This window comes from Crinia signifera, chromosome 4 (genome assembly GCF_055691185.1).
Source record: "Crinia signifera chromosome 4, ASM5569118v1, whole genome shotgun sequence".
Classification (NCBI taxonomy): domain Eukaryota; kingdom Metazoa; phylum Chordata; class Amphibia; order Anura; family Myobatrachidae; genus Crinia; species Crinia signifera.
In genome coordinates, this window is record NC_139220.1 from 41,829,385 (window position 1) to 41,843,025 (window position 13,641).

A 13,641-nucleotide genomic window follows, 5' to 3' on the forward strand; every position below is an offset into this window, starting at 1 on the left:
TCTTTTATCCACGAACAGAGGAAAAATCATTCAATTATGAGAGACCATCAAATGATTTTTCCTCTGTGTGCGGGGGGGGGGGTGCATTTGGCGGGGTGGTGTTTACACGTTCACTAGCGAATATATTGAGGCCCTGAGTGACATGACAATGAGAAATAAGATTACATTTGGAAATCTCTGTGTTTCCCGGTTTTGATCATTTTTGTTGTTATTTCATTCTTGTGATATCATTCTTTTTATTTCCCCCCCAGGGAGGATGTATTGCTACACTGGAGAAGTTTCTACAGACGCACCTCTTGCTTATTGGGGCAGTGTCTATAGGCATTGCATGTTTTCAGGTTGGTCTCCATAACACTACTTACTGTATTATCTCATTATTGGGTGTGGCTGGCATACATGCGTACAGTTCAGGATGCGATCATACAGAATGACGACATGGTCTCAAAGTGAACATTTACCTTAGCGACATTCACATTGTGACTTTGTGCATGTTGACGGTGAGATTGCCGACAGTTTTACTTTATCCTAAGGACAGCCTAACTTTGGGGGTAATTCAGACCTTATCGCACGGCCGCAAATTCTCCGTGGCCAGGGTTCAGGTAGACACTGTCCTGTCGGAGGAAAAGCCTGCTCTGCGAATTAATGTGTACGCGGTGTCACCGAATTAATGTGTACGCTGTCGCAAGTGTTCCCCGTCAGAAGCGCGTAAATATACATACATACAATATACATGTAGCAATTTCAGCACTTCAGCATTTGGATCTGATTCAAGCCTCTAACTCTCTCTGCACATGTTACATGTGCCCATTACAGGACGAATTAGCACTTGCGGTCCAGTCTGAATTCGGCCCTCCATTTGCAGAACTTGCACAGTATACTTTGCTGCGGGAAATCCAAGTAATTACAACCATCTTTCTACTGGAACATCTGAACTATGAATTCTAACAGACTATGGAACGCTGTAAATTTTAATAGATATTTTAATAAAATGTTTGCTTAACCTATTACTTTTCAGTGGTGGTTAAAAAAAACTCAGGGAGATTAATTTTGCAAGCAAAGGTTTGGGCTAAACAATGATGTCTTCGGGAGGGGGTGCCGGATGGGGTCCCAACAGTCGGGATCCCGACAGTCATTAGCCCGACGTCGGCTATTCTCCCTATTCTCCCTCGTGGGGGTACACGACCCCCACAGAGGGAGAGTAGAATAGGTGGCGAGCGTAGCGAGCCACTGTGCCCGCAGCGTGACGAGCACAGCAAACCCGCAAGGGGCTTCGTTATGCTCCCCCGCTGTTTGAGTCCGGGCAGTCAAGATACAGACGTCGGGCTAATGACTGTCGGGATCCCGACCGTCGGGCTCCTATACCACACCCTCAGGAGGGATGCAGCCAATATAACTACAATCAAAATCCAGACGGTCAAAATACTGACAACCATTGACCAACGGTCAAAATCCTGATGGTCAAAATACAGACAAGGTCAAAATACTGACATTTAAAATGCAGACATGTCAAAAAGTCAGAATGAGTTTTTCATGATTTTTTCATTGAAAACGACTTGTTCATACTTTACCATCCCAGTGGACATGGAGGGGGAATATAATAGTGTGCCAAGCGCAGCTCGCCATGCGAGGGGACACAGTACACTCATACAGGGTTCATGTCGCTCTCTGTCAATATACAGACCAAAAAAATATGAAAAATTGTGTATACTTTTTGACCTGTTTATATTTTAAATGTCGGTATTTTGACCATGTCGGTATTTTGACCATGTCGGTATTTTGATTCTTATATAGCTACAGATGGAGCTGCTCTCATTAGAGCTGCTCCTGGCGAATCTATCGCCATCCACCACCATTTGCCAGCCAGCAGAAGGGGGCTGCCCCCTCCCCGCCACTCCCCCGCCGCTGCCCGCACCCCACCTAACCCTGCCCATCTCCCTGAAGCGGATATGGGCAGGGTTACCACCATCCGTCGAGTGAAGGGGACGCGCATCATATGCAGTGCCTCTCCGCCAGCAATCTGGCGATTTCCTGGGCTGGCTGAGAGGCGCTACATCTGTAGTAATGATCGTCAGTGTACAGGTGGTAAAATAAAATGCGAAATGATTTTGTTTTGCCGATTTGATTTATATTGGGAAAGACGTTTCAGCTTATTTCAGCCTTTGCAGAGGGATATGAAACCTGGGGGCCGATTCAGGATCTCTCGCAGTGATCCGAATTCGGCTCTGCCCCAATGGTCAGGGTTGGCGCATACGCATTTCAGCAAACTCCCGACAGTGAACGGCCTAGGCGTGTTACACACTCACCGGGCCATTCGCAGTGGGGAGGGAGGGCCGGGGGCAGACCATGGGAAGGATTAGTATTTTATGGGCTTCCCCATGAAAACGTTGGGGTTTCCCATGGGTATGCAGGCGGGCCGATGCCTGCTGGGGGCTGCCGGCTGACATCACATGACATCAGCCGCCTGCCCTGGTCTTCGTCTCAGTGCTCGCAAATAAAAGTCAGTTGAGACTGAAGGTAGGACAAATCATTCTACGGTCAACAACAATTGAATGATTCTCCTGCTAGCGGCTGATGTGAGGGGATGTGTTCTCATACACATCCCCTCGCATGGTTCAGAGGAGATGGGGTGGGGTGTGTATTTGGCTAGGTAGCGTCTTGATGTTCGCAGCTTACTTAGCCAACCTGAATGAGGGCCCTCGTGTCAAACCAGTAAAAGTGGGATACGGTCACTAGGTCTACAAGCATTAGGTCGACACCACTAGGTTGACATGCAGGAAGGTCAACATGCATGCATGTCGACATGACTGAAGGTCGACATGGGTTAGGTCGACAATCATTAGGTAGACATGGGAAAGGTCAACAGTCAAAAGTCGACATGGTGTTTTTCACTTTTTGCGCCAACATGTGTCGACAGGTGGTTGCTCAAAGCATGTTGACTGTGTCGACATTCGGGACAAAAAAAGTGAAAAACTCCATGTCAACCTTTGACTGTTGACCCTCCCCATGTCGACCTAATGACCCTGTCAACCTAACCCATGTCGACCTTCCGGCATGTCAACCTTAATGCATGTCGACCTAAAGCTTGTCGACCTAGTTGCTGTCTATCCAATGATCCATACCCGTAAAAGTGGTTTACTTCTGTCTGCAATGAGCACACACACTGAATTCATATCAAATGTATGATGTCACTACAAAACCCGACATCATCTCTTGTAGAACATTTCCTAAACCTGGGGCCAATGACATCACTGATTGCTCCCCTAAGGAAGGCAGACATTACAAAAGAGTGGAACCTACTATAGTGTTTTTCTATTATTATTTCTGTTGTTGCTATTATTTTTATCCATTCCTACATTTATTGCTTAACAAAAATACTTAAATAGCCTGAGTCAGAGGTGGATGGTATACAGTAGCCCCTACTGCGCAATTATGCGAATGCGGCAAGCGTCTCCTGGTGTAAATAAACACCTTGTGCAGCATTCGCATAATTGTGCAAGTTGCTACTGTATGGTCATCGATTACTCAGGATATTTTAGTATTTTGCATCCAAGGATGAAGCCAATGGCTATTTTTTGCAAACCACAATCACACACACACACACACACACACACCTCCCCCAATAGACAGGCAATGGCTTAGGGCCTGGGCATGTCCAAACTGTGGCCCCAAGCTGTTGTGAACTACACATCCCAGCATGCATTAGCATTCCCTAATAGCAAAACTCTGGCAAGGCACGATGGGACTTGTAGTTTCACAACAGCTGGAGGGCCGAAGTTTGGACATGCCTAGATTAGACACTTGGGGTGACATTCTATGCTTTGCGCTAAATGCGCATGTTTTTTTCGCGCACCACATCGCCGCAAATCGCCTTTTTTCAATTCGCACTTTTCAGTCAAAATGCGCATATTTAATGTGATGCGCATTGGAGGCTGAAAAGTGCGAAGAGGGGCGATTTTCGGCGAAGTGGTGCGCTGTCTTTAGTCCTGAAAATGTGCGATTTTCATGTCTGAAAATCGCACGTTTGCAGGACAGCGCAAAGTAACCAAAAAAAAAAAACGAGCGCGGGGTCCCCCGCCCGAGCATAACCAGCCCCGGGCTCACTGAGCCGGTGCTGGTGACATAAAATCAGGGTCCCCGACAAATAGGGGTCCCCTTGATTTCATGAAACCAGCACCAGGCTCAAGGTCCGGCGCTGGTTCCCAAAATACGGGGGACAAAATGACTAGGGGTCCCCCGTATTTTAAGAACCAGCACCGGACACAACCAGCCAGCAGGGTAATGCCACAGCCGGGGGACACTTATTATATAAGCTCCCACGGCCAAAGCATTAACCCCCTGGCTGGTCAGCATGGGCAGGGGTCCTGGGGAAGTGGGGACCCCCCCCAAATGAAGGGGTCCCCCCCCTCCAGGACTTACCAGCCCATGCTGATAGTCCGGGGCTGTCCCCAATGCCCCTGGGCGGTGGGCATCGGGCTGATGGCTTGTGTAAAAAAAAGAATTAAAACTATTGTTTTATACTGGCGAACTATGAGTCCCAGCAAGCCTACCCCGCATGCTGGGACTTGGAGAACCACAAGTCCCAGCATGCGGGGCATAAAAGGGCCCGCTCGCACTTGTAGTTCAGCAGTACAAAAAATAGTTAACAAAAACACACTGACACACTGTAAAATAAAAGTTTAATACACACAAAACACACACAAACTGATACTTACCTACCTTGAGCCCGTAGGTCGGTCCCTGGGTCGTCTCTGCACAGAATGATTTCTTGGCCAATCAGGAGCTGAGAAAGTCGGCTCCTGATTGGCCAAGAAATCATTCTGTGCAGAGACGCCGAGGAGGAAACATCTCTGCGCCTGTCAAAGTCCTGCGAGCCGGGTACCAGATGGGAGCAGCGCTGTCACCGGAGAGGATTCCGAGGTCGTCGCCGGGGACCAGGTGAGTTGGATTTGCTTCCTTAGGTACCCCTGGGGACTACCTCGGATCCCGGACCCCGGATTCTGCAGCCCAGGAGCCCCGAAACCCCAGGACCAGCCCCGGAACCAGGACCAAGGCCCCGGAACCGGACTCTTCTGCCCTGGAGCCCCGGAGGACGGACCCAGGGACCGACCTACGGGCTCAAGGTAGGTAAGTATCAGTGTGTGTGTGTTTTGTGTGTATTAAACTTTTATTTTACAGTGTGTCAGTGTGTTTTTGTTAACTATTTTTTGTACTGCTGAACTACAAGTGCCAGCGGGCCCTTTAATGCCCCGCATGCTGGGACTTGTGGTTCTCCAAGTCCCAGCATGCGGGGTAGGCTTGCTGGGACTCATAGTTCGCCAGTATAAAACAATAGTTTTAATTTTTTTTTTTACACAAGCCATCAGCCCGATGCCCACCGCCCAGGGGCATCGGGGACAGCCCCGGACTATCAGCATGGGCTGGTAAGTCCTGGAGGGGGGGGACCCCTTCATTTGGGGGGGGTCCCCACTTCCCCAGGACCCCTGCCCATGCTGACCAGCCAGGGGGTTAATGCTTTGGCCGCGGGAGCTTATATAATAAGTGTACCCCGGCTGTGGCATTACCCTGCTGGCTGGTTGTGTCCGGTGCTGGTTCTTAAAATACGGGGGACCCCTAGTCATTTTGTCCCCCGTATTTTGGGAACCAGCGCCGGACCTTGAGCCTGGTGCTGGTTTCATGAAATCAAGGGGACCCCTATTTGTCGGGGACCCTGATTTTATGTCACCAGCACCGGCTCAGTGAGCCCGGGGCTGGTTATGCTCGGGCGGGGGACCCCGCGCTCGTTTTTTTTTTTTTTAACCCTTTGTTTTATTTTTTACAGCAGAACCCTGCACAGAACATTGCGATCTGTGCAGGATTCTGGCTAATTCGCCAAACAGACCCTGGTCTGAAATAAGTGCGATAATTAGGCACCTAAAAAATGCGATGTGCAAATGCGCATTGCATTAAATAAGCGACTTCTATATTTTTGTATTGGAAAACATCTGGATGCGATAAAAATGCGAATTAATTTTGCACTTTTACTCAGCATACCTTAACGCACATAATATGCGATTTCAGTCCCTTAAAGCATCACATTAAATTGGCGATTTTAAGGAAATATGCGATATCGCCATTTTCTGCTCTAATTAACGTAAAAAAAGCCAAATCGCAGTCCATAGAATGTCACCCTTGCAGTCTGAGATATGCACATATACAATGCGGCATCTCACTCTGAAACAGGCCCAAAGATCTGGGTATTTTTGGTACTTTGTAAAGAAGATACTCTTGTCCATTAGATAGTATTAAAAAAATGACACTTGCTTAAAACAATAGATTTAGTTGTTAACAAAAGCTACATAATTATACTATTATATGGTTTATTTATCACTTGCGGTCACCCATCTCCACCTTTTTAGATGTTAAAAGCTTTTAGCAGTTCTCCGTTAACATGAGATTGATATTACAGCTACAGCATAATAGCCAAGAGAAATTAATGGCAATAGCTCCACACAGTGGTCAAATTGAAGCACTACAACCGGACATTTGAAAGAATAAATTGTATTTTGCCACAATTCTGCTTTTGTATTAGATGAAATGGTTTATTTGAAGTATTAAAGAATTATTAGAATTCCTTATTACTGTACTGTATTGAGTGCCATTGTTGCTGTGAGAGATCCTCAAAATATCGGGTAAAAAGGCCAGCATCGCTCACAGCGACTGTTCTTTTTTGGGGTAAAATATTTAACTAAACGTCTGTGAGCGACGCTGGCATATTTAGAGGATATTTTGAGGATATTTGAGGATATATATATGCAAAATGTTCTCAATTTTTACAGATGTGTTTTATTACCGTTGCGCCAAATTGCCCATCTCGTTGCGCCAGGTCATGTGTGACTCAGCTTCACCAAGCATCTTTTTCGCTCACAATGTGCATATTAAAAGCCCATAGAAGTGACAGTAGCACATTGCTGGTGGACTCTGATCAGTGGGGTGTGCAAGCAAGCAGCTGCGCTTTTCTTCAAGACAATTGCGCAATTTACCCTTCCTGCCATCTCTGCCAGGAGTCCAATGAAACTGTTAATTTCGCCTGACCCCCTCACTGTTCTCTGCACTGGAGTAACGCTGTCTGCGGTGGGATTGGGTTATTTGAAATATTTTCTAAACCTAACAAATATAATTTTTTCCTTTTTCTCTGACAGCTGACTGGGGTAACGATGAGCGCCTGTTTCCTGATTATTCTCTATAAGGAAGAAAAAGAGAATTTGCGTAATACTGTATAAATAGACATGCACTGTTTTATTATCATGTATTAAAGTGCAGTACACCCATAGCCTATACACAGGGCTGCCATCAGAAGTTGTAAGGACCAGGACTGTCAAAATAAGCAACCTCCCGCCCCTTCTTCTAAAAATTTTGGTGTGCCTGGTAAGACCACTGGTGTCTTCATCACTAGCCGCACTTTACCAATCATTGCTTCAAAGGAAATGGGAACTTTGTTTATGACAGATTATACTTTATATACTTTTCCAGTCCTGAGCCCCCTTTCTGTCCAGATCCAGGACTGGAGTCCCCGCAGTCCCCCCCCCCCCCCCCCCCCCCCGATGGTGGCCCTGCCTACACACAGTGGACTTAATACAGATTCCATTAACTATGAACCAGTAGTGGAACTTGTGAGTGGTTGGCCCAGGTGCAAAAATATAATTCGGGCCCCCCTCCTCCACTTTAACCCAAGTTCGCAATATAAAACACAGCAGTGGGTGACAGTGAGGGTGTGGTATAAGGGTCCGACAGTCGGGATCCTGACAGTCATTATCCCGACGTCAAGGTCCCGACTGGCCGGACCCAGACAGCATGGTGAGCGTAACTAAGCCCCTTGCGGGATCGCTGCGCTCCCCATGCTGCGGGCACGGTGGCTCCCTACGCGAGCCACCTATTCTATTCTCCCTCTATGGGGGTCATGGACCCCCATGAGGGAAAATAGCCGACGGCCATCGGGGACCCGACTGTCTGTGTTTTAACAGTCGGGATCCCGATGTCGGGTGAATGCCTGTCGGGATCCCGACTGTCGGGACCCTGTCCGACACCTGACAGTGATGGGCCATTTAGTTCCACTTCTGCTATAAACCTACATTAACATTATGTTATCATTACATGATTATTGGTTATTAGTGGCTGCCCGGTGGCGGTAGCTGCTACTGATGATGTTATGCCGACTCCAGAGGTCACCGGGTAGTGGCACTTGCGCAGTGGGATGAGCTCTGACAGTACCTCTGCCACTGTAAGAGGTGCAGTACTGCTGAGGAACTGCACAGAATAACGTAATGGGTGTGAGTGCTTGTATGTCCATCGCAGCACTGGGCTCAGCAGGGCACTGCAGGAGGACCATGTGTTTGCCCTTTTTGCAGAGAGATTATGGGAATACGGATACAGGTGGAGCATATTTAGGGGTTTCCTTTAGACTTTAGGGGATACTTGGACCATTTTCACTTAGCAAATTATTTTGCACCAGCTATAAACCTGAAGAGATCACAGATCACCCTATACTTTATTTTAGTGCAACTTTTCCACTGGTCCACTTATCCATTTGTTACTGCAACACCTACTGTAATACTCCTTTCCCACTGGCCTATTCTCCCAGGTTGGCTCTGGGAATGACCTGGGACTAGCGCTGGTTTGAAAGGGTCCAGGATTGAGTCCCAGGATTTCAACCCTGCTAGCTACCAGGGTTGCTCGCGGGACCTTCCCGAGATACAGGGCAGTGTGAAAGCTACTCACCTGGCTTCCCGGCTTGCCTGTCACTGGCTGGATGGGAAGCCGCCGGGTGATTACTGGGGATGGAGCTGCCGGTTCCCTCCCCCCTCCCTCTGCAGCCTGCCACTGGGGGAAGCCACCAGGTGACTGCTGGGTACGGTGCTGCCGGGTGACGCCCTCCCCCCCCCTTCCCGCTGGTCCCTGAGACATGGTTTCAGGTACTGCGACATGGAGCGGGTGAGCGGGGCTTCTCTCCCCCCACACCTGAAAATGCACCTGGGAATGTATTCCTGGGTACGTCCCTGCATTTTCTGGAGTGAAAGGAGTATTAGTCAGTAAAGGCCTGATTCAGAGCAGCAGCAGGTACAATACAAACATGGATGGAGATTGAAAGATTACCTTCCCCAGTCCCTTCTGCTCGGAACTGATCTGTCTCCCAGTAGTGTCATGGCAGTAATATGGGCATGTAGGCTGCAGCTTTGGTGGTGGGCGTACAAGGTGGTAACAGGTTTCCGCAGCCAAACACATCATTAGAATCAGGGCGTGAATGAAGTCCACTGTGTGTAGGACATATTCAATAGTGGTGTGGATTGTTTGGTCAACAGTGTCTAGGACCACTATTGGTTGACAGGCAAAAGGTTGAACCCTCAAAAAAAAATTCTAAATGTCAACACAAGCAAAAGTTCGACATGAAAATGTCAATATGGGAACAGGTCGACATGCCTTTTCCCATTTTTATGGTGTCAAGGTCGATATGGACAGGTATTAGTGTGCCGCCATAATTTGGGCACGATGCCCACGCTATTGTATTCTCCATCTATGTCCACTGGGATGGTAAAGTATGAACACGTCGATTCGAAGGAAATATCTTGAAAAACTCATGTCGAACATTTTCTGTCAACCTTTTGTACGATGACCTTTTGCTTGTGTCAACCGTTTGGCCATTTCGACATTTTACATGTGTTGACCTTTTGACTGTCGACGTAATAACACATAGCTTTTATAGCTGCATGTTTTATGATTAAAGTCGCTGTGTTTTTATTTCTGTTTCCTATGTACAGTATTTATGGAATGGCGACAGTCAGATATGAGCGAGAGCACCTATATGGGTATGCCGTCATTAGCTACACCCATATTAGGTCAACACATAAAATATGTTGACATGGCTAAGGTTGACAGGGTTAGGTTTACACAAGCATTAGGTCGACAATGGCTAGGTCGACAGTCAAAAGGTTTTTCACTTTTTTTTAACTGACAGAAGGGGGGGGGGCAGGGTACACTTCGACAGTGTCCAGTATGTCGACATCCGAAACAACAATTTTTAAAAAAACTCATGTCGACCTTTTGTTCATTGTCGACCTAATGCTTGTGTCAACCTTGAAACCCTGTCGACCTTAGTCATGTTGACGTATTTCATGTTTCAACCTAAGCTATGTTGACCTTCTGTGGGATCGACCCAATGCATGTCGCATTAATATGGGTCAACCCAATGACCCATACACCCTATACAGAGGCAGAACTCTGGGAGGCAATGGAGTCATCTGCCGCTGGGCTCCTGCTCCCAAGGGGGCACCTTGTCTCCCATGCGAGTTTGAATCTGTTCATTCAAAGCCATTGATATCACTTCTGTGGCTGACTCCCCCTCCTAGCAGGACCATAGACTTCTCACACTCTTATATTTAACATAATATACATAACATATATACATACATACATACATACACACACACACACACATGCATACATAAATTATATAAGGTGGTGTATGTATGTGGGGGGCACCAATATCTATTCTGCCTCCGGGAAACTGGGAGGAACTTACGGCACTGCCTGCACAGCTCACCAGTCTACACACCACCAATCTTTTGTTTTATGTGTCTCATTTGTCTCTCTTTGGGGGAGGAATAAAGTGGTTAGAGATATAGCGACAGCCAATCAGATGCTAGCTGCTGTTTTACAGGCTGTGTTTAAAGAGGAAAAAAGTCAGGAGACACTTTGGGGGGGGGGGGGGGGGGGCATTCAGTGTGGGATTCATTGTGGGATTCCAGTGTCGGAATCCCGGCAAGCTCACCTGCCGCTCGACTGGCGGAATTCAATGTTCCGCCTGTCAAGTGTCGAAAATTATGCGCGTCAGCAAAACGGTCATGAATTGATGCGAAACGGTCGTGAATTCGACAATCCACGGGCGTTTCCAACAAAGCAGATCCCACTGGTTTTAAAGTTGGATCTTATTTGTCAAAATCCTCCTTCAATGCTGTTGGAAACGACAGCATAGAACAGGCTGGCGCTATTTCCCCTGTCCGACGTTGAATATCACCCTTTATCTCTCTCCACTTTATCACTCTCCAAGCACTAATAAATCTCTTCTTCTGTGTTGTACTGTAATAGTAATGTCTGTTATATTTGTAAAGGGGTGTATGTGCATCACTGCTGTATATAATACACATGCTCTGTATTGTACATAAAACAAAATGACAATTGCATTTGTTTAAATCAATTAAGCTACAGCAAGTACTGTACAGGATGTCACAGAACACAGGACAAGAAAGTTACCTGTAACTGCAGCACAAAGTACTGTAACATTTTGTTTAACCAGAACGGTCACATTCAAAATGAATAAATAAATATCACCCCATGAATTGTGAATGTATGAATCTATTACTGATTGTGTACAGTATGACCATGAAACGGTTGCTCAGGTAACTGCATAGAGATGGGGATTTCACCTTTAGCAACCAAATTCTGCTGCTGTTTTTGTTGCAGAGTTTAAAGCAAATATGTTGCTCACCCGTACATTTATCTTGTGCAATAGTGGCCCATATTCAGATCTGATCGCAGTACAGGTGGGGGCAGATGTAACATGTATAGAGAGAGATAGATTTGGGGGAGTTATTTTGTTTCTGTGCAGGGTAAATACAGATGGAGCGCCTCTGATCCTTGGCCGGGGATCGCCAGCATGCCTGCGCTGGCAATCACCGGTGCAGAGGCACTCCATCTGACTTGGACACGCGTGCGTCTCGCACGTGCATCCCAGATTCAGGATGTGCCGCGGCAGCATCCTGCCCGTCTCCTCTTCAGGGAGATGGGCAGGGGTAGGGGGGCAGTGGGGTGGCGAGGGGCACCGGGGGAGGCGGCGGAAGTGGCGGATGGTGCCAGCCCCTGCAAAGATGGAGCCTGCACCAACTGTACTGGCTGCATGATTTTTAAATTTCAGTTTCAACACCCCCACCCCCCCAAATCTAACTCTCTCTCTGAACATGTTACATCTGCCCCACCTGCAGTGCACATGTTTTGCCCATTTTGAGAGCAAATCAGATCTGCAATCAGATCTGAATAAGGGCCTATGGGAGGAATTCAATTAGCTGCGAGTTCCTAGTGCAAAGATCTGTGATACCTCAACATGCAACTCGCAGGTACAGTATGCTACCAATACTGTACCTGCGCAATTCACAAGTCCCGGGAACTGGAGAAGTGTTGTACATTAGTTCTGCAATGTGCTACCTATATGACGAGCATTAATAAGTGGGGAAATCATCCTGAACCCCAATAGTGTGAAAGCCGTTAGGAAGTAGTGGCTATAAAGTATTGGAGACAATTATGTGGCTTTAAACAGTTGACTTTTGCAACATTCAGAAATAGCCAAGGAGCGTATTTCAGCAGCTACGGATGGTGTAATGGTTAGCATTACTGCCTCACAGCACTGAGGTCAATGGTCCGATTCCCTGTGTGGAGTTTGTATATTCTCCCCTTGCTTGTGTGGGTTTCCTCTGGGCACTCCGGTTTCCTCCCACAATCCAAAAATATACTGGTAGGTTATTTGGCTCCCAACAAACATTAGCCCTAGTGTGTGCATGTACATGTGGCGAGGGTAGACTAGATGGGCCCAGTGGTTCTTATCTACAATCACATTATATGATTTATGAAGTGTCTGGGCCAGTGATGGAGAACCTTGGCCCTCCAGCTGTTGATGAACAACACATCCAAGCATGCCCTACAAAAGTTTTAGCATGGCCAAATAGCAAAACTGTTGAAGGGCATGCTGGGATGTGTAGTTCAACAACAGCTGGAGTGTAATGGTTCTCCATTACTGGTCTAGGTTATCTTAGACCACAAATGGTTCTCTTTAGGGAATTAGCAGAAAATTTTCCAAAAGCTTTAAAAAAAACCCTTGCAGTTCTCACTTGGAAGTTCATAAACCCAAATGACCATCAATCCAGTGCCTCACCATATATGTACCACATCATTTAACCCATTTTTTTTACTTTTTTGAAAATATTACATATTTTTATTGGCCATATTTTCTTATCTGAAAATCTTTAAATGCATTTTTATTCATCGGAAGGGGTATCACATGGGTACTGCAATGTATCATGTCATTTTTGCATTTCATCTCAGGAACATAACCAGATTCAAACACTTAATTTCCTGTGAAGATCTGCCAAAAGTCATACATGCATCTCGATTAGATCATAGCAATGCCCTCTACCTTGGTCTCCCAGCAAAAGAACTGCACCGATTACAGCTGGTACAAAACACAGTTGCCCGCACATTACTGCGATCAAGGACTTTTAGCAGTGCTTAGAATCTCCTGCAATTAATCTGGGGGGGGGGGGGGGGTTGAGCTTTAAGCCATGCGGCTCCAACTCCACAAAGTGCGAGAGGCCCCCACTCTAGAATCCTTCAAAAACAAACTCAAGGCATTCCTGTTTACTCTAGCATTTCTGTAATGCTCTTAAGTATCGTTTCTGAAAAGCTTTTCTGTAATTCATTGTTCCTGTACATTTATTCTATCTGCTAAGTACTTTGAGTCCAATTGGATAAAGAGCGCTATATAAATAAAATAATTATTATTAGTATAATTATTAAAACAAGGATTGTTCCATATTTTTTAATTGCTCTGGAGGTGTGAAC

The 13,641-nt window shown here is 46.6% G+C and overlaps 1 protein-coding gene across 1 annotated transcript in view; it reads left to right on the forward strand.

Moving 5' to 3' along the window:
- The window catches only part of LOC146073992 (tetraspanin-11-like), a 61,731-nt gene extending 54,174 nt beyond the window's left edge, over positions 1–7,557 (forward strand). The window contains exons 7-8 of the mRNA XM_083181641.1: positions 252–338; positions 7,179–7,557. Of these exons, the coding sequence (XP_083037767.1) occupies positions 252–338; positions 7,179–7,259 (168 nt within the window). The 3' untranslated portion in view covers positions 7,260–7,557. The remainder of the gene's footprint in view (positions 1–251; positions 339–7,178) is intronic.
- Positions 7,558–13,641: the final 6,084 nt, after the last annotated feature.